General features: G+C 42.5%; 1 protein-coding gene across 2 annotated transcripts in view; it reads right to left on the reverse strand.

Annotated features, from left to right (window-relative positions):
• Window positions 1-5156: 5156 nt before the first annotated feature.
• LOC124595446 (UDP-glucosyltransferase 2-like) overlaps window positions 5157-21795 on the reverse strand; it is a 50530-nt gene continuing 33891 nt past the window's right edge. For both annotated transcript variants that reach the window (XM_047134189.1, XM_047134190.1), the window contains 3 exons: window positions 20946-21168; window positions 14071-14290; window positions 5157-5989 (listed from right to left, as the gene is read on the reverse strand). In XM_047134189.1, coding sequence (XP_046990145.1) covers window positions 5710-5989; window positions 14071-14290; window positions 20946-21168 — 723 coding nt within the window. In that variant the 3' untranslated portion in view covers window positions 5157-5709. The remainder of the gene's footprint in view (window positions 5990-14070; window positions 14291-20945; window positions 21169-21795) is intronic.

Consider the following 21795-nt stretch of genomic DNA (forward strand, 5'->3'; position numbering starts at 1 on the left):
GTGTCAGACCCACCATACTTGCTCCGGACACTGCGAGAGGGCTGTACAAGCAATGATCACACGCACGGCACAGCGGACACACCAGGAACCGCGGTGTTGGCCGTCGAATGGCGCTAGCTGCTCAGCATTTGTGCACCGCCACCGTCAGTGTCAGCCAGTTTGCCGTGGCATACGGAGCTCCATCGCAGTCTTTAACACTGGTAGCATGCCGCGACAGCGTGGACGTGAACCGTATGTGCAGTTGACGGACTTTGAGCGAGGGCGTATAGTGGGCATGCGGGAGGCCGGGTGGACGTACCGCCGAATTGCTCAACACGTGGGGCGTGAGGTCTCCACAGTACATCGATGTTGTCGCCAGTGGTCGGCGGAAGGTGCACGTGCCCGTCGACCTGGGACCGGACCGCAGCGACGCACGGATGCACGCCAAGACCGTAGGATCCTACGCAGTGCCGTAGGGGACCACACCGCCACATCCCAGCAAACTAGGGACACTGTTGCTCCTGGGGTATCGGCGAGGACCATTCGCAACCGTCTCCATGAAGCTGGGCTACGGTCCCGCACACCGTTAGGCCGTCTTCCGCTCACGCCCCAACATCGTGCAGTCCGCCTCCAGTGATGTCGCGACAGGCGTGAATGGAGGGACGAATGGAGACGTGTCGTCTTCAGCGATGAGAGTCGCTTCTGCCTTGGTGCCAATGATGGTCGTATGCGTGTTTGGCGCCGTGCAGGTGAGCGCCACAATCAGGACTGCATACGACCGAGGCACACAGGGCCAACACCCGGCATCATGGTGTGGGGAGCGATCTCCTACACTGGCCGTACACCACTGGTGATCGTCGAGGGGACACTGAATAGTGCATGGTACATCCAAACCGTCATCGAACCCATCGTTCTACCATTCCTAGACCGGCAAGGGAACTTGCTGTTCCAACAGGACAATGCACGTCCGCATGTATCCCGTGCCACCCAACGTGCTCTAGAAGGTGTAAGTCAACTACCCTGGCCAGCAAGATCTCCGGATCTGTCCCCCATTGAGCATGTTTGGGACTGGATGAAGCGTCGTCTCACGCGGTCTGCACGTCCAGCACGAACGCTGGTCCAACTGAGGCGCCAGGTGGAAATGGCATGGTTCCACAGGACTACATCCAGCATCTCTACGATCGTCTCCATGGGAGAATAGCAGCCTGCATTGCTGCGAAAGGTGGATAGACACTGTACTAGTGCCGACATTGTGCATGCTCTGTTGCCTGTGTCTATGTGCCTGTGGTTCTGTCAGTGTGATCATGTGATGTATCTGACCCCAGGAATGTGTCAATAAAGTTTCCCCTTCCTGGGACAATGAATTCACGGTGTTCTTATTTCAATTTCCAGGAGTGTAGTTTCGAAATAAACGTAGTTTTATTTCACTTCAATAAATCAAAAGTACGAGGGCCAGTAAAAAGTAATAACTTCTATTTTTTGCTCCTTAAATAAAGTTTGTTTAGGGAAAATTTGATTTTGGCGCAATTCTGCAGGACTTCTTCTCCAATCCACTGCACCAGTATCTTTCTGCGTCAACAGATGCCAGCACGGCAGTCACTTGCAAACTGGCCGAACTTGATGCTTGCTGACACAGCGTTGTGTGATAAGAGAGCTTGAATGCCGATGGTGAAACGCCCATTCGCATTCATGAAAGACTGAAAAACGTATACAGTGATGCAACATTGGACATCAGCGCTGTTAAACGATGGTTTCGACGCTGTAATGAAACTGAAGTGCAAACACTATTGGCTGACGAAACACGGAGCAGCAGCAGGCTGGGCAGAAAGTGTGATTGTGATTGATTTTTTGGAACTGGGGTGCACAATAAATTCTCTCCAGTACTTCACAAGTCTCAGACAGCTTGAAGCACGTCTTCAGCGAATTCGCCCAATAAAAGGTATGGCAGATATTCTTTCTTTCCATGAAAATACCTGGCCACACTCCAGTCATCACACCGCTCAAGAGATTGTGGAAATTGGAGGGGAAGTCTTGGCTCGTCCCCTCATACAGCCATGACCTGGTCGTCATCAGACTTCCATTGTTTGGGCTGCTAAAAAAGCATGGGATTCACTTTCAAGATGAGGGAGCTGTGAAAACGTTTGTGCGTCAATGGCTTTGGAAGGAGGGCCGTCAGTTTTACCACGCTGCAGTACATGCCCCCGTTAAAAGCTGGAACAAAACTGTGAAAATAGACGAAAATTATATTGAAAAATGATAAATTAATCGTGGTTGTTGTGACTTTCAGCCTATTTAATTCCATCTGAAATTATTGACACACAAAATAAGAGGCACCTCTTTCTGACTGACACTCGTAAACTGGAGAAAAATTTAGGTACATCAAATACACAACAAACGTGCGAAAACTAAAACCTTTTCACGAGTACAAACCACAGAAAACTGAACATAATGTGCGAAAATAGTTCCAGAAGGTGTTGCACGAGGCTTTCCCAACGTGATGTATGCAATGTGTTGAATCAAATATGAGTGAAAGAACGCCGGAAGTCGTCCAACTTGAGCATGGAGACTAATGAACACATCTCCAGAACCACACACATGGCGTAACAGCGCTGGAAATCGCCACTGAAGATGCTTCACAAATAAAAGAAGCGAAACGCATATGGCAATAAACAAACTGCCTTCAATTAGTTGCATAGACGGAAAATACCTCCACGAATTTTCGGACTACTAAGGAACGATGGAACCCAGAAAATTTACGGAAACAGGAACACATTCACATTTTAGTGCTCCAGTAGGAGCATTTTTCCGCTGGTTTCCTTCGTTTCCCTGCTGCAACAGGGCATATAATTCATATGAAAAGAAATGTTTTGGTCTGCAAAATTTAGATAGTTCAGTTATGTGAAACTGAAATGACGGAAAGCTAATTTGACACCTCAGACCGGATTTTATCTGCTAGAAAATTTTGCGTGTGCTTCAATACTATAACATGGGGTTACCAGATGATAACGGAGACACTTTACAGTATACATCCGCGCTACGCGACTTTATAAACTATGTTTTCGCCTAACACCGGATCTTACGTGTGAATTTTACGTTTACGAGTAGGGTAACTTTGAACCTCTTTACCTCGGAAACGGATAAAATTTTCAAGGTTATACGAGATCAGGGTCTTAGGAATAAGACAAAAATTTCAGCCACTTGCTGTGAGTAGCCGCTTGGAATCTTCGGCTGTGTTTTGGTCCGCGGGTGACGGCGAAAATATAGTAAAAACCTTTTTGTGCGATTTTCCGAGGAACCGTCCGTGAACTAATGGCGCCTCCGTAAGTCGAATCAAACCCGCTGTAGACCACATCTTAATGCAAAAAGGACCAACCGATTTGCTCCATTTGCCTAAGCAGGAGAAAGTGTGTAATATTCATACTTTGACCTTGTACTGTACGATAGTGACACTAAGACGATCCTTCTGTTGGATGTACAAATGGTCCCTAGCCCAAGGGCGTTTTATCACCAATAGAATCCGGGGTATGAGCACTGTAAAAACGTCTTCTTTCGCGCCGCGTTCTGGGACATATTAGGTACGCATGCATACTGATACAGTTGCGGATTGACGCAATGGTGTCTATTCTTTCTAACTTCATTGTGATTTGCTAGGAGTACGACATATTTACTTAAACAGAATAGTCGCTAACTTAGCTACACTCGTTTCAAAGAGAAGAAAAGATGCCTCCCTACAAAGACTGTTGTATGACACACGCTAAGAGTCAAAGAAGAAATCCTAAGCTTCATAACCAAAGATAGGGCTGCCGGAAGACGCAGTGAAAGCCATCGATATTCCAGAAAGTCTATCCACTCTTGAGGGAATTGTCTTAAACAGGTAAAGGAAGGTATCGTGAGTCAAAGAACGTTTGTTGGATGTAGAAAAATTTCCACTACCAGTCACTAGTCACAATCTGTTGGATACCCATTGGGCTAGCGGGAACAGACTGCTTAACTGCTGGATTGTCCTAACAGTTGAAATAGCAGAAGTTGGAACATGTTTGTAGATCATCATTGTACCAAAAAGTATAAGACAGTGATGACCTAACAGAGAGCAATGGTGAAATAGCACTGGCGTTTCTTGTAGTTTCATTTGATGTCGCTGCTTCTGTTGAGTGAATGGTATTTGAGAAGAGTATGTAACATAGAAACAAGGAAATTACAAGTTCGTATATAAAAGAAAATAATAATGTTAAGAAAAGAATTACTAACCCAGCATACCTGAAGAAAGTAGAGGAACACGTGAAAACACAGTGTCTTAAGATAAGTTACAAAAGGAGACCAAGCAGTTTATTAAATTATTTTACAAGGCAAAGAAGAACTGCAAGAATAGGGAATGTAGTGCAGAGGAAGGAAAGGATACTAGAATGGACAATCGAATAAAAATCAGAATAATAAGCATGAATATCTGCTACTTAATAGAAAAAAAAAGCTTTCACTGTGCATAAATACTTGCAGTTATTGAAGGAGGATCATGCTGTTAGTATAATGGTTGGAAAGTGGTATCTTTTTTTCAACGAGGTAATTGAAATACAATACAGTGATGCAGTAAGAAGTTATGTTATGGTATGTTATGTTAACTGGGGACCTAGAAACTACGGAGAGACTCCTTCCCCGCCGCAGCCGCAGTGGTCCACAAGCCCACGTCGACTGCCGCAGTCCACTTCACCGCTCCGCCGCCCCACACCGAAGCCAGGGTTATTGTGCGGTTCGGCCCCCGGTGGACCCCCAGGGAACGTCTCACAGCAGACGAGTGTAACCCTTATGTTTGCGTGCTAGAGTAATAGTGGTGTACGCGTACGTGGAGAACTTGTTTGCGCAGCAATCGCCGACATGGTGTAGCTGAGGCGGAATAAGGGGAATCAGCCCGCATTTGCCGAGGCAGATGGAAAACCGTCTAAAAACCATCCACAGACTGGCCGGCTCACCGGACGTCGACACAAATCCGCCGGGCGGATTCGTGCCGGGGACCGGTTCTCCTTCCCGCTCGGAACAGTAAGAAGTTACTACAGCATTTACTGGAATTGATAGAATTAAAACAAGGAAGATATGGCACTTTGGCGAAACATAATGAAGGCAAAACTATTATTGAATATGGGGAAACAGGACTAGACAGAACTCACGAATAAAATGATAAGCACTTTCAGTTACAGAAGATGTTTATGTCATACTACTAAAAACAAGCACATTACAACCTCACATCGTTAATGCAATTGTAATACTTTTCATTATGTATAATACTGTTTCCAACAAATTTATAAAATTTACTGACATAATCGTTTCATACTAGCTATAAATTTTATAAAATTCTTATTTGCTAACGGAGATTACAACGAAATTCATAGCAGCTTTTCGCTGCTGTTTTCAAGAGTCTAAATAGTTTCATGGTATTCACAGAGTTTTTAATTTCGTCCCTCATTATTCGTTGCAGAAATTACCGCATTACCTTTCTGAGTTCTGTGAAAAGTCTCTCAGCAGAGTATTTTTTGTACCAGAACTGTGTCAGCTTTTCAGTAAAGGTGCACATGTATCACAGACACGCTTTTCGTCAATTCCAAAGTAACGAATCATTTCTCAACATCTTTCTCCATACCTACATGTAGCAAGGTGCTGCCACATTTTCACATCACAGACGTTTTCATATACAGATTCTGACTCAGTATCACAGTCGTGCTTTACTACGTAACTGAGCGTCTACTCGGCTTTGACTTTCACTCTACGTCCTGCGAGGAACTGGACGATCGCCTGAGCAGACAGATACAGTACATAGGCTGCGATGGCGGCGACTAGTAGAACGAATGCGATGACGTCCAGCAGGAGCCGCTGCCACCAGTGCAGATCGAGGGCGGCACTGCGCAAGTGCGGGGCCCCCTTGTGACGTATCACGTACTCCAGCCACCACACCGCGCGCTCCATAGACTCCGCCTTGTGCTCGCGGAATATCGACGACAATGTCCTCATGTTGTCCTTGTACCTACAAATAAAAGAACGCTACATCATTGGGCCTTACACGTAAGTACAGTAACGCAATAAGAGAAACGCAGAAACAGGAAATTCGTCAAATTATAGCCAGAATGGCAATAGTGGCCAGACAGAGAGAGGTTATGTAGAGAGAGAGAGGTCATGCATGCGTGAGGTATGGTTGCCTGTGTGAACGTGCGCGTGTTTTCTTTTATTTTTGGAAGAAGACTTCGGGCTGAAGGTCAGTGTGTAAACCACTTCAGAAATTCAGGTTTGGAATATAACTTTACACATACATTTGTTTACATGCTTGTTCTCTGAAACTTCAGAAGTATATGTTGTTGCCTATGAACGGTACCTGTTCTCTTCCGCAACTTTTCATCGTTACAGATATAAACAAAATTGTGTCCTGTGACATACAAGAAATGCGACAGTGATTTAAAATTTTGTGAACCACTGCATGGTCTCTCTCTCTTTCTTACTCACACACACACACACACACACACACACACACACACACAGCAGGAGTTCCTCTTGTTGGAAAGTGCAGGACCTCTGACTTGCGTGAAAAGACGTGACTTGCATAAAAAGACGGTGCGGCTGGCATCGATTGTGTGGGAAGGCACCTAGTTTTTGTAAGTCAATGGCATGACGTGACAAACATAATTCTGTCAGCGCGGGGCAGCAGGTGGAACGACATTCTTCTGTGGGTATTCGAACGAGCCGATATTGCCAACAACGAGTGAGTATGGCAGCATGCAACTGGACATTTCGATTGTTCCATTAAGTTCAAATATGTAACTATCGGGGCATAAATGAAATCGAGCAGATAACGATGTGTTCAACTGAAGTCGTCCTGATTTAGTTTTCAGTTTTATTCGTGGAATTTATAGTTTTCGCAGTAACATCTCACTCCACTTCAGTTTAATCTTTGCCATGTATTCTGATCAATGAGTGTGACGTCAGTCTCATTTCGAATATCATTTCGCAGTGCTTGGCTTATAGTATCCTTGTATTTGACTCGTTGCTTGTGTTTACGCAGCCATTAAGAGTTGCCGGCCCCTGTGGCCGAGCTGTTCTAGGCGCTTCAGTCCGGAGGCGCGCTGCTGTTGCGGTCGCAGGTTCGAATCCTGCCTCGGGCATGGATGTATGTGATGTCCTTAGGTTAGTTGGGTTTAAGTAGTTTTAAGTATAGGGGACTCATTACCTCAGATGTTAAGTCCCATAGTGCTTGGAGCCATTTGAACCATTACGAGTTATACAATGTTCTTAAATGCACATGGCAGTCAGTAAATAAAGATCTTGTGAAAGCCCAAGAGATGCTCTTTGTGTGTTTCCTAGTAGAACTTATAGCATACCATTGGTATTTTCAAAGTTGTCTAATACATACGTGGAATAAATGTGTGTGAACCTTCTCAGAGATAGATGCACCACAACGGAATTATCCGAATAGGACATAAATCTTTAGATGTGACGTGCATATACAGACAAACAAATGATTAGAATTACAGAAAAATTGGATGATTTATTCAAGAGAAAGAGTTTCATAAATTGAGCAAGTCGATGACGCGTTGGTACACCTCTGCCCTTATGGAAGCTGTTATTCGGCTTAGCATTGATTGACAGAGTCTATGGATATCTTCGTGAGGGATATTGCGCCAGATTATGTCCGGTTGGCACGTTAGATAGTCATAATACTGAGCTGGTTAGAAGGCTCTTCCCATAATGCTCCAAAGACTCTGAACTGGGGAGAGATCCGGCTTGTAGGCCGAGGTAGGGTTTGGTAAACGCGAAGACAAACAAAAGAAACACTCGCCGTGTGCGAGAGGGTATTATCCTTTTGAAATGTAAGGGGAACAAAACGTGGCATAGAATATCGTCGACATACGGCTGTGCTGTAAGGCTGCCACGAATAACATCCAATGTGGTCCTGCTATGAAATGAAATGGAATTCCAGAGCATTACTTCCGGTTGCCAACCGCTGCTCGGGGCGCTAATCCTCAGTCTTCTGCAGTATTTTTCAGAAACAAATGTTTGCAGGCATATTCCATACTGGTAATCACAAAGGTATCACTTTCAACTGTTCAACTGCGTGTGAATTCCTAAGGGATCAAACTGCGGAGGTCATCGGTCCCTAGTCATACACACTACATAAACTAATTTATACTGACTTATGCTAAGAACAACACACACACACACACACACACACACACACACACACACACATGCCCGAGCCGAGGGAGAACTCGAACCTCCGGCGGGAGGGTCCGCAGTCCGTGACATGGCGCCTCAGACCGAGCGGCCACTACGCGCGGTTATCACTTTCACCTTCAGTACTATTTAAGCGCTATTTTTAGTAGCAATTTGCGCACGTTGAACTCAGTGTGAATTATATTGCCTAATTTTCTCCTCTATGTTCTTTGATGGCAGTGCGAAAAAGTGTAGAAATGGATTATGACCCGATCTCTGCTCATGCTAGCGTTTCTCGTATCACTCAACAAGACTTTGATGCAGTATGTGTGCATCGCGGAAAATGTTCCGTCGTGATTTGGATTTAGTCTTTCACAACATATTTTGCAGGCCATTATCTTTGGCACAAGAAGGCAAAAGCATACGTTTTCCAGTATGACCATTTCAGTAAGGAACATCATGAATGATATGAATTTTAAAAATCATTTTTCTAATAAATGCTCCATATCATCGACCACTAAAATTGACCATTTTGTTTCTTTCTTTCACACGATTAAATATCTGCAACACACTGTGACATAAGTCTAACTAGTTTATGTATAAAAGATGGATTGCGTGGTATATGTTCAGATCCAAATACTTGTTGAGATATGGGCCATTTTGTTGGGACTAAGAGGGCAATTTAAGTAGCAACACTCTCGTAGTGCGAACTGAGGTCTGGTTCGCACTCCGTCGAAAAATAATACTAGGTTACAAAGAGCTGGCTGGGATCCCCTTTTACATGATGCTGATATTCCAGATATTGGAGTGGAGAGAAAAATCCTCGACGAAGGAAGAGTTGAAATTGCCAATTTATTCGAAATGTAGAGCGTTTTCTGTCTGTGAATCAACAAATAGTATGTTATTTGGAACAAGGATAACACATAAAAATGTCACATACACTTTCGTCAGGGTACATGTGTTGTTTTCTGTATCGACAAGTTCATAAACGCAGCTAAATACGTTGATTACGAGTGTTTTAGTATTACATGGGGCATAGATCAGATAGAGTGTTTGTCCGCAGCTCGTGGTCTTGCGGTAGCGTTCTCGCTTCCCACGCTCGGGTTCCCGGGTTCGATTCCTTAGATTAGATTAGATTAGTTTTCGTTCCATAGATCCGTGCTGAGGAGATCCTCGTGGATGTGGAACATGTAATTTTTTTTTAAGCTGAAATAACAATACTAGTAGTATGAACATATACAATACATCATTTGTTTCTATTAAAAATTCGTCAATGGAGTAGAAGGAGTTGGCCACTAGTAAGTCTTTCAGGCTCCTTTTAAACTGATCTTTATTTGTAACTAAATTTTTTATGTTTACTGGCAAATTATTGAAGATGAGTGTTCCTGAGTAGTGGACCCCTTTTTGAACTAAAGTAAGTGCTTTTAAGTCCTTGTGCAGATCATTTTTGTTCCCGGTATTGTATGTATGAACTGAGCTGTTTGTTGGAAAAAGACATAAATTATTTAGGACAAATTTCATTAATGAGTAAATATACTGAGAGGCAGTAGTTAGTATACCCAGTTCTTTGAAGAGGTTTCTACAGGACGTCCGTGAATTTACTCCACAAATAATACGTATTACACGCTTTTGGACTCTGAAAACTTTTGTCTGACTTGAAGAGTTACCCCAAAATGTTATACCATATGACATTATGGAATGAAAGCGGGCAAAGTATGCAAGCTTTTTCATTTTTATGTCGCCTATGTCTGCTAACACTCGAATTGCAAATACAGATTTGTTAAGGCGTTTCTGCAGTTCTGTGGTGTGCTCTTCCCAACTGAATTTATTATCAAGTTGTAATCCCAGGAATTTAAGACTGTCAACCTCTTCTATCTGCTCTTCTTCGTATTTTATGCATATGCTGGGTGGAAACCTCTTACAGGTTCTGAATTGCATACAGTGAGTCTTTTCGAAGTTTAATGTCAGTGAGTTGGCTTTAAACCATTTATTAATATCCTTGAAAATATCATTAGCAGATCTTTCTAGAACTACACTTGACATACTATTTATTGCAATACTTGTGTCAACTGCAAACAAAACGAACTCTGCTTCTGGCAGTGTAACTGATGAGAGATCATTAATGTACACAAGAAAAAGCAATGGCCCTAAGATGGATCCCTGTGGGACACCACATGTAATTTCTTCCCATTCTGATGATGACTGATGACTTAATTCACTAGTCCCTTGCACTGACACCCTTTGTTTCCTGTTAGTGAGGTGTGACTTGAACCATTTTGCAGCACTGTCCGTGACACCATAGAATTCTAATTTACTTAAAAGGATGTTGTGGTTCACACAATCAAATGCCTTTGACAAATCACAGAAAATACCTGCTGCTTGTAATTTGTTATTTAATGAATTAAGTACATTTTCACTGTAGGTGTAAATAGCCTTCTCGATATCAGAACCCTTCAGAAATCCAAACTGTGTTCTTGATAATACGTTATTTGTGGTCAGATGGTTGAGCAGCTGCCTGTACATTACTTTTTCTAAAATTTTTGAGAATGCTGGCACAAGTGAAATCGGTCTGTAGTTTGATGGTATCTCTTTATCCCCTTTCTTGAATAGAGGCTTAATATCTGCATATTTTAGCCAGTCAGGAAATGTCCCAGTTATAATTGTACTAAACTCACAAGAACATACCTTAATTAACTTTGTTGATATTTCATTGTACCCACTAGAATGCTTTGTTTTTAAAAATTTTATTATGGACGTTATTTCTTTTGGTGAAGTGAGTGATATATTCATGTACTTGAAGCTATTTGTGAAGGCTAGTTTCAGATATTCAAGGGCATTATTTACTGATCCTGAAAGTCCCATTCTATCAGTAATGGATATAACGGATATAAAGTACTTGTTAAATAGATTTGCCACACTATGCCCATCAGTTACTAATGTGTCATGTAGCCTTAGTGCTATTTGCTCCTGTTCCTTTCTGGTTCTACCAGTCTGCTCTTTCACTATATCCCATATTGTTTATATTTTGTCCCCTGACATTGCTATCTTCTTCTCGTAGTGCATTTGTTTAGACATCTGAATTACTTTTTTTAATGTTTTACAGTATTCCTTGTATTTAGCTAAATCATCAGCATTGGAGCTATTCTTGGTCGACAGATACATTTTCCCTTTTGGCCTAACAGGAAATCTTTATTCCTTGTGTAATCCATGGTTTTATTATAGACTTCTGTTTAATTTGAGTAACTTTTAGAGGAAAACAGTTTTCAAACATGGTACTGACATTGTTCATGAATGTGTTACATTTTTCATTCATGTCATGAGCACTATAAACATCTTTCCAGTTCATATCTTTGAGCAGTTTTCTAAAACACTCAATTTTTGGTTGATTGACTACTCTCCTGTACTCAGATTTAGCAGTCTTGATAATCTGCTTAGAATTTACATCTAAAACAAGGAGCTGCATGTCATGATCTGGTAGTCCATTTATAACAGGTTTTATGATATGATTTTGTTCCTTTGATTTGTCTATAAAAATGTTATCAATGGCTGTCCTTGAGGATTTAGTGATCCTAGTTGGAAAGTTTACAGTGTGAGTTAGATTGAAAGACAACATTACTAACTGCAGTGAATGTTTACTGGAAGATTGCATTAGAAAATCTGTATTAAAGTCACCAGCAATCAAAATTTCTTTGTTTCTTCCTGTTAATTAACCCAAAAGAGCTTCTAGATTATCTAAGAACAGATTATAATTTCCTGCAGGTGCTCGGTAAATAGTTATTATTATGTAGGATCTGTTATGGAACTCTACTTCTGTTGCACATGCTTCTAGGTGCTGCTCTAAACAGAATTTATTAATGTCAATTTTCTTGAATTTATGGCAGTTTTTGATAAATGTGGCAACTCCTCCTCCATCCATATCTACTCTGCAGAAGTAGGAAGCTAGCTTAAATCCTGAAATGTCTAACATATTTATATCAGTGGTCACTTGATGTTCAGAGAGGCAGATTATGTCAATTTGGTTAGATGAATTCATTTCATCGATACAAATGAGTAGTTCATCAACTTTATTTCTAAGTCCCGGAATGTTCTGGTGTAATAAAGATAACTGATACTGCATACTAATGGGATTGTAACTGCTTTGGCGAAGATGAACTGGTAGTTTCTGATTACTTTCTGTTAAACACTATTTAAATGGAGGCTGTATGATAAATTCTGACTCCTGTTCATCTGTTTTCTCAAACGGAATGTGTCTGCCAATCTCTCTTAAAACTCGTTTTCTTTCCCCATTCCCTATCCTAAAAAAGGCATCCCTCTGACACCTGTGACCACTGGTATTTTACCACTTGTGCCAGTGTCCCCCCTTAAGTTTTCTGCAATCAATCCTATCCTATTGAGGTGAAGGCCATGCCTAGTGTAGTCCCACCCATCGATAGCATCCACAGGAATCAAACCAATATGGGACCCTATATCCGTCCTAAGCAGCCACTCCAGCTCCAAGTTCACCCTCCCTACGGAAGAGTTCAAATGAGGCCGATCATGGCGTCTCAACACAGAGACAAATCCCACACTCGTATGCCTCGTTGCTGATGCTATCTTCATCAGGTCACTCTCTATGGAATATTCAGAGTCTCTGCCAATGCTATTTCCCGGACCACCCACTATAACCACGGCATCCTCCTTTGTGAAATCCTTGCATAAAGCACCTACATCCTCTGTTACCTGACCCAGATCTGCACTAGGCTTAAAAAAGTTTGTAACCTGGTACTCTGGACCTAGATTTTCCTGCAGTAGTTGGCCAACAGCTCTACCATGGGAACTACCTAACATCAGAACTTTCTTTCTCTTTACAAATTTCCCTACCTTTTTCAAGTCCTTGAAAGCTTGTTGTGCCCTTTCTACAGCTTCAGCTACATGAGGCTCATCCGATTCTGACTGAGGCAACAGGTCAAATCTATTTTCAAGATTTATGACAAAGCTGTCTGATGCTCTCCTTTGCCTGTTCTCCCTATTACCTGTTGCCACTTCCCACCTCTGTTCACCCTTCTCCCTCTTTAACCTGTCCAGATCCTCCCTTGCCTTGTCTAGGTCAGCTTGAAGAGCTGCAAGTTTCCCTTCCTGTTCCAGTATTTTCCTATCTCTACTACAGATCCTACAATACCACTGGTGAGCCTCATTTATGTCCCCATTTCCCACGCCACTACATTCGCCCCAATGAAAGAAACTACAGCACCCATCACACCATACCCCGGAACTAACGATCCTACGGCATGTCACACACTTCTCACTCATAGTAAAAACAGAAATCGTATAAGCTGATTTAAGTCGTGACTAAAACGTAAACAAAGGACCCTACAAACTATTCAGGCAGATATAAATAAATTGAAAGACTACTGAATAAAAAGCTGGTGATTACATATAACTCACTGTTTACTTACGATACGCGCGCGTGAAATTAAGCCTAAAATCCCGGCGGGGTCAGGGATTTTCTCTGCCTCGTGATGACTGGGTGTTGTGTGATGTCCTTAGGTTAGTTAGGTTTAAGTAGTTCTAAGTTCTAGGGGACTGATGACCATAGATGTTAAATCCCGTAGTGCTCAGAGCCAACTGGCGATGATAAGATAGAGTGTTTTCCTCTGCAAACAGCAAGAATGTAACAAAGAGCTCTAAACCTGATGAGCTACAACCTGTATCTGAATGTATTATTTTATACTCACGTTTTCCACAGACAAGTGATATCCGGGTCTCACACGCTTCAAACCGTCAATACTGCACTTGAATTCGTAGGACCTACTGATCCGATCTGAGTTTTAATACTGCTTTTTAAGTCATGAAGCTTAAGACCATTTGATTGTAACAATCCAATAGGTCGTCAAGTATGAGAAAAACACGTAAACGTTGACTTACTTGGAGTCGTGCAGGACGCTCCGCAAATCCCTCAGCAGGGTGTCCTTGGTGACGTCACTGTACTCCAGCCAGACTCCTATTCCCGCCTGCTGTATTTTGGCGGCGTTGTGCGCCTGGTCGGAGAAGAACGGGATGACGAGCAGCGGCACGGCGTGGTATGTGGCTTCGTTCAGACTCTGCAGGCCGCCTTGCGTTATGAAGAGCCGCACGTTTGGATGGGCTGTAACAACAAAACAACCAAAACGTTATTACAAGTCTGAAAATTCCATAACGATTTCCGAGATTTAATGTCCCATGCGTCTAGCACCAACTACCATTCAACGTTGGAAGTCTGTTAATTCCCGTCGTGCGGTGATAATCACGTCCGAAACCTTCTCACATCAATGATCTGAGTACAAATGACAGCTCCGCCAATGCACTGCCCTTTTGTACTTTGTGTACACGATACTACCGCCATCTGTATTTGTGCACATCGCTATCCCGTGACTTTTGTCACCTCAGTGTCTTCAGCTAGCCGACAAACATTAAACTACTGTTGTGATTCCACTGTGCAGCAAGGGGACGGGCACCCATATGCAAATCGTGGAACGATGACGGTCACTTAAAGCGCTGCCATGTCTACGTTGTAGCGGCAGTTGGACCGCGCGCCAATGACTTGGGCCGGTCGCTTTCTGTAGCTTGATAAAGGCTGTTCGAGGAAGTGACAGATAAAGGATTAGGGCTCCGTAACTGCGCGGTTCTGTAAAGATTCACCTTTCACCCTGACTATAGATAAGTGTCGGAACCGCCGCCGCATCGAGTAACCATCATAATTTCCCGTAAATAGTGTGACAACCAAACAAACTGAAAATATAAGGGTCAGTCAAATGAAAATGAGACAGATGGTAAAAAGTAACTAAAGCTCAATGCCTTCATGAAAAATGTTTGTGGTTGCCAACAGACACATGATTATACCCGGGCGTGCACCTCTTCGTCCGAAGCAAATGGACGGCCATGAATGTCTATCTACAGAGCTCGAGTGGGCAGAGATCGCGACGTGGACGATGGGTAAGGGCTTCCCAGCGAAACTTCCACAATGTAACCGAAACAGCCTTGGCAACATGTGGACGGACACTGTCCAGGAAGAGAATAATGCCGCCCGTCAACACTCCTACGCGTTTGAACGTGATGGCGCGCTTCTGTTTTTTCAAACTGTCCAAATACCACCGTGCATTAGTTGTGGAGCCGTGTTCCAGAAAGTCAATCAGCAGCGGGGTCTTGCAGTCGAAGAAAATGGTCATGATGACTTTACCGGAGCTGGCGTGTCTGTTGGTTCGAGTATGCTGCAGAAATTTGGCTGGGAAGCCCTTATACATCATCCATATAGTCCCGATTTCTCACAATGCGATTTCCATATTTTTGGAACCCTGGACAAAAACATTCGTGGCCGTCGATTAGCTTTGGCCGAGACGTGGGCGCTGGGGCACAATAATGGTTTCGTAGGCAACTGCAAACATTTTTCCATGAAGGCACTGACCATCTTGTCTCAGACTGCGACAAATGCATTAACAGTTATGGCGATTACTTTTGAAATAATAAACGATTTACTTAATTTTTTCATCTGTCTCGTTTTCATTTGACTGCCCCTTATATACAGCGTGTTACAAAAAGGTACGGCCAAACTTTCAGGAAACATTCCTTACACACACAGAAAGAAAAGATGTTATGTGGACATGTGTCCGGAAACGCTTAATTTCCATGTTAGAGCTCATTTTAGTTTCGTCCACCTACGCTCAATGGATCACGTTATCATGATTTCATATGGGATACTCTACCTGTGCTGCTAGAACATGTGCCTTTACAAGTATGACACAACATGTGGTTCATGTACGATGGAGCTCCTGCAGATTTCAGTCGAAGTGTTCGTACGCTTCTCAACAACAGATTCGGTGACCGATGGATTGGTAGAGGCGGACCAATTCCATGGCCTCCACGCTCTCCTGACCTCAACCCTCTTGACTTTCATTTATGGGGGCATTTGAAAGCTCTTGTCTACGCAACCCCGGTACCAAATGTAGAGACTCTTCGTGCTCGTATTGTGGACGGCTGTGATACAATACGCCATACTCCAGGGCTGCATCAGCGCATCATGGATTCCATGCGACGGAGGGTGGATGCATGTATCCTCGCTAACGGAGGACATTTTGAACATTTCCTGTAACAAAGTGTTTGAAGTCACGCTGGTACGTTCTGTTGCTGTGTGTTTCCATTCCATGATTACTGTGATTTGAAGAGAAGTAATAAAATGAGTTCTAACATGGAAAGTAAGCGTTTCCGGACACATGTCCACATAACATATTTTCTTTCTTTGTGTGTGAGGAATGTTTCCTGAAAGTTTGGCCGTACCTTTTTGTAACACCCTGTATAGGTATTCCTAATGTCGCATTTCCCCTCGCTCTGCGCAATGTAAAATCTGCAATTTTCTAGAGTCGCAGACTGCTAGCAGTTCGCCAGAATCCTTATGTGAATAAAAAATCTGTACTCAAATCAGATTCTAGAAGGGGACGAGCTCCGCCTCTTGCTACACTCACGGGCGCCAATAGTTAGAAATGAGAGAAAGCCTGAACGCCCTAACGATGTTATGTGTAAAAAATGCACAAATGAAAATAAAATAAACTATTTATAACAGTATAATTTAAATAACACAAGGTAAATAAAAAACATGGAAAAGAAAGATAAGAATAAAAAATGAAAATATCGATGCTAACTGAGCCGTGGCGGGGTTTCTGGCGCCGCCTTGCGAATTCCTGACGACACTAGCTCAATCTGTCGTGTGATGTTCCTCTTGTTTGAGGCCACTAAGATGTTTGCTCGAGGTTGTTGATGGGGAATGGGTTGTTGTGGCGTGGTAACGGAGGGAGGAGTACGGTGTGAGAGGTCCGCCCGGCGAGTATGGCGAGCACTGGCTTCAGCGCCTGGGGCTCGCAGTCTGGCGAGTGGTTGCTGGGCGTATTTGCGGTCCGATTTGAATCCGTGGCTGACTTGGAGTGCCGTCTTCGTGCATAGCCTGGCCAGCCAGCTGTGGGACGTGACACACTAATGAGACAGTTGAAGCCAGTTTCGGTGTTCTGAATTCTGGGCCCTCTTTGGAACCGCCAGGCTTCAGCTTCGATTCGTGAACTTCAGTTAACTTTTGGATTTTTAGGTCTTAACTGTTATTTTCTTATTGATACCTAAAGGTCTGTTGGGATCACTGCGATTTCTTAGCTGATCTGTTTCACCACTAATTGGTTCCTTGAATTGTGGCTGTTGTGTGCTTTTCCTCAGTCGATACTGGCCTTGGTTGTTTGTTAACAGGATATCTTAAACTGTGTCAGCCGCTGGTGTTTCCAGAGCCGGAACGATGAGACGAGTTTTTTCTATGCTGTGGCGGAACCCCCCCCCCCCCCCCCCCCCTCCTCCCCACCCCATCGCGTTGCAGTACCTAGATGGTTGGGTTTTGGCCGACCTTCCTGCCAAACGGCTTCGAACACCAGATAAGTACCTTGGATTTTGAGGTCTTAACTGTTATTTTCTTATTGATACCTAAAGGTCTGTTGGGATCACTGCGATTTCTTAGCTGCTCTGTGTCACCACTAGTTGGTTCCTTGAATTGTGGCTGTTGTGTGCTTTTCCTGAGTCGATACTGGCCTGGGTTGTTTGTTAACAGGATATCTTAAATATGGCCGGGTGCCGGTTTCGGGATACCTTCGGGCATTGCAGACGTCATCGCTCTGTTAATTATATTGGATTAGGAGGTGCCTGGGTCTCAAAATTTGCAATTGCTGAGGCTATGTAATTGGGTTTGGCAGCCTAGTTTTCTTTCGGGCATTTCATCGTCGTCGTAGAAGCGGTATCTTGCAGTGACACGGGTATACAAACTGGCTAGTTGTTGCTTTCACGTTATTAACCTTGCTGTGTTAATATTTGTTTAGCCGGTCTGTACCCAACGAAAAGGGCCTTGGAAGTTCGGTCCTCTCGTTGTAACCTTTCTTGGCCTTCCTATTTGGTGTAGTCTTGTGCTCCTTGCTATAAGCCTTCTGGTGCATCCCGTGTGAGCAGGCAACTCAAACTCTTGGTAACTTAATGAAGGAATTACTCATGGAAGCCTTCCTGTTTTGTACTTGGTAGTCTTACTTAACTGAAGCAGTTATTAAAGGAAGCCTGCTTGTTTTCTATTTGGTAATTTCACTAAACTGAAGATATTATCATTGAAGGCCTGCCTGTTTTCTGTTTGGTAATTTTACTTAACTGAAGCTGTAATTACTGACGGCCTGCCTGTTTTGCATTTGATAATTTTGGTTAACTGATGCTGTCAACATTGAAGGCCTTCTGTTTTCTTTTTGGTAATTCTAGTTAACTGAAGCTGTTTTTATTGAAGGCCCGCCTGTTTTGTATTTGGTAATTTTACTTAACTGAAGCTGATTTGATTGAAGGCCTGCCTGTTTTCTATTCGGCAATTCTACGTAAATGAAGCTATTGTTATTGAAAGCCTGTCTGTTTTCTACTTGATAATTTTACTCAACTTAAGCTCCAATTATTGAAGCCTGCCTGTTCCCTTTTGATTATATTGAGAGTTGTTTCATAATAAAGGTTAGCTGAAACTCTTATTAAAATTGAAACAAATGCGCTCTCGGTCACAATGGGCTGTTCGTACCTGCCAATAGTCGCTCGCTTTCACGCATTACTGTTTATATATTTTGTGACTAAAGCCCTTCTGGCCTGTTAACTATTTTATATGTGACATGTAAGTACTGCCTCTGTCTTTTACTGTTAGACAGTACTTACACTTTTTATATAAAAATGCCTTTTCCTATAATTTTGTAACTATGTTATAGGCCATTTTAATTGTTTCAATTCTGATAAAGGTACTCTTAGAAGTGTTGAAACTTAGTCAATAAGACTAAAAATAATTGTGACCGAGGGCTCAATTGTTTCAATTCTAATTTAGAAACGGTCACTGAACCAAGCTGCCATGTTTAAAACTTTGCGAAACTCTTATTAATCAAGGCCTACTTGTTTTTATTGCCCTATTATTGAAATCTGATATCTTACTCAGTCTAGGTTGTAAGTAACTGAAATTGTGATTGCCAAAGGCCTACCTGTTTCAGAGGTATTTGTGTCAGTAAAGTGGTAACAGCAAACCATACATGACGGTACATGGCCCCTGACTTCTTGCCTTACACCCCCTCATCTATAATTTCGGGTTTCACTAATGAAACAAAGCAATAAACACAGAAACAGAAGGAATGACGAGCTGTACAAGAAAACTGAAGAAATAAATGTAACGATGAGTAAACGTAGACTGATGTTTTACTGCCATCTGGTACGGGTGAATAACAACAGCACATGCAAGAGAGATTTTCAACACGCCCACCGCCAAAAATATCCAGGATGTAAGTGGCTCCAAGAAATGAGATCTGAAAGAGGTGAAGACCGTAGAACATGGAATTCACAACAGTGGTAGCTTTCGAAAGAACGTTTTGGATTCCAATCTCCAGGGAAAACCAAAAAGAGAAATTGGAGCAAAGTTTTCAGAAGTTCACAAACAACAGATCTGTGACGCGAATGAAAAATTATTGGGAAAACCGGAAGTTAAAACAGATGTAGCTATTTACGTGGTCCGTAGGAGACCAAAATTGTGTGAAGAGTAACAACAGCAGTAATTTTGGATTTACCGTCTTCGAATTGTCAATAAGAGCACTGTAGACCACTGCAACTGAGGTGCTGCAGACTGAGAGTGCTATCAACGTCAATAAAAACAAGAACATAGGGTGAGAACTGATAAAGTGTAAATAAAGAAACATTTTATTTACTGAAAAATAGTCGCATCATAATCTAGAAGGCTATCAAGTTACTATTAGGCTAAGACAGACTCAGAAGGGGATTGTAGAAACTTCCAATCACCGATTTGATTCAGATTCACTGGATGAGCAAGGCTAGACTAGTACTGCAGCATATGTAAATAGGAAGACGCAATTCTCAACTGTTTTTGAGATCGAGTGTGAAAACTTTAGGAGTGTTTATACACTTTGTCTACTCACAAATATAAAACCAGTTCGCAGCCAACCAATTAAGCACATAGCTTCATAAGAATGAGGTCTCTGGATCGAATCTGGCTGATGACACTTTTTTCCATTCTCACGTAATTCTAACAACAGATTTATTACGACTGTGAAAATTATCAATATTTAATGATTCTTTTTTTATTTAAACTATATCTATCCTGAAAAGGAGAATTTTGTTTTTCATAAGCAGATTGGAAAAAAAAGAATATGATACACGAGACTTTCAATCAAATAAGTATCGTCATTTCATTTATATTATTTTATGTACATTCCTGACAAGTGTAATATGTAACCTATGGACATGGCGCGAATCAGGATGATACTGATTGAAGAAAGATGGAAAACAATAATTATTGCGGCATACCGAACGTGTGATGAACGCCGAATTTTTACAAGGGCATGGTTTTTCAGTGTGTCCATTGCAAAGCAAACTTGGTTTACATTCGTTAATGGTTCTTAGTCATCACACAGTTTAGCGACATACCACGTACTTTGTCAGAAGAAGTGGGAATGACGTGTCAGAATAACGTACGACTCAGCACTTATGAAACTAACAGCTTACTCGCCCAGTTGTGGGTTACTTGGATGTTACCGGTCATACAAAATATATAATGAAGACTAAAATTTCCAAACTTGATTTTCTCGAAAACAGTTGAGAGTTGCGTCTTCTTGGTTATATATGGTGAAGTCCTAATCACGTCCAAACACCCTGTCAATATGAATCAAATCGCTGGGGGGGGGGGGGGGGGGGGTAAGGTCCCTTTTCAGCAAATATAGCAAGCTACGTGCCTAGTATGTCCTGCTGCGGCAGCCACTTGCTGACCATGAGGTTGTTTGGCTGACCAGGAAGGGAGTCGTTTTCCCACTTCCAGAGGACCCTCTGGGGCAGCTCCCGGAATGCTTCGACGAACGCCTGTCGCTTCCACTCTGGCATCGCATTGCTGCGTACGTTGGAGCCCAGGCTGAAGTAGATCACGCCGTCTTCCGCCTCGTCCAGGAACTTCTTGATGTCCTGAAGACAATGCACATACAAACTGTCAGCCGCACAAGTGAGTGTATCCTGTATGCCGAGAGATGGGAAGGCGCTGCTGCACGAATTTGTTGAGGCATATGTAGTATCGGTACAGCCTTGTTAGGCACGGATTCCCGATTTATTGTTTAACGATTTCTTTTTGTCCTCATATGTCACATAAAAATTGATTGAACAGCAATTTTCATTGGCTCAAGCTTTCCAAAACAACGTTTTTGACATGCCAACATCAGAGTGTGAAAATATTTTCGCAACTGTTGCGAACACATGCAGAAATGTTTAAATTTTAAAAGCGAATGTTTTGGGAAAGAATAAAACAAATTGAACCAAAAATGTTTTATTTCGTTAGTTTTGTATAAAACCCGAAAGACGATCCTAGTAACCCCTTGTTTCATACAGCAGTGGAAATCATGTAAGGGCAAGGTTACGTGAAAGTAACAGTACAATGTCTGAAGCATACATGTATCGAATCGTAGATACATATAAGACATAAACAATCATGATGGAATTACAAAGTTTCTTTCAAGACACGAGTAACAAGTTAAAGTGTTTACACTTCCTGGATGGAAATTGGGATAAAGGCACTCACCGGCCTGTTGTGTTATTGCA

The sequence above is a fragment of the Schistocerca americana genome, chromosome 2 (assembly GCF_021461395.2).
Source record: "Schistocerca americana isolate TAMUIC-IGC-003095 chromosome 2, iqSchAmer2.1, whole genome shotgun sequence".
NCBI lineage: Eukaryota > Metazoa > Arthropoda > Insecta > Orthoptera > Acrididae > Schistocerca > Schistocerca americana.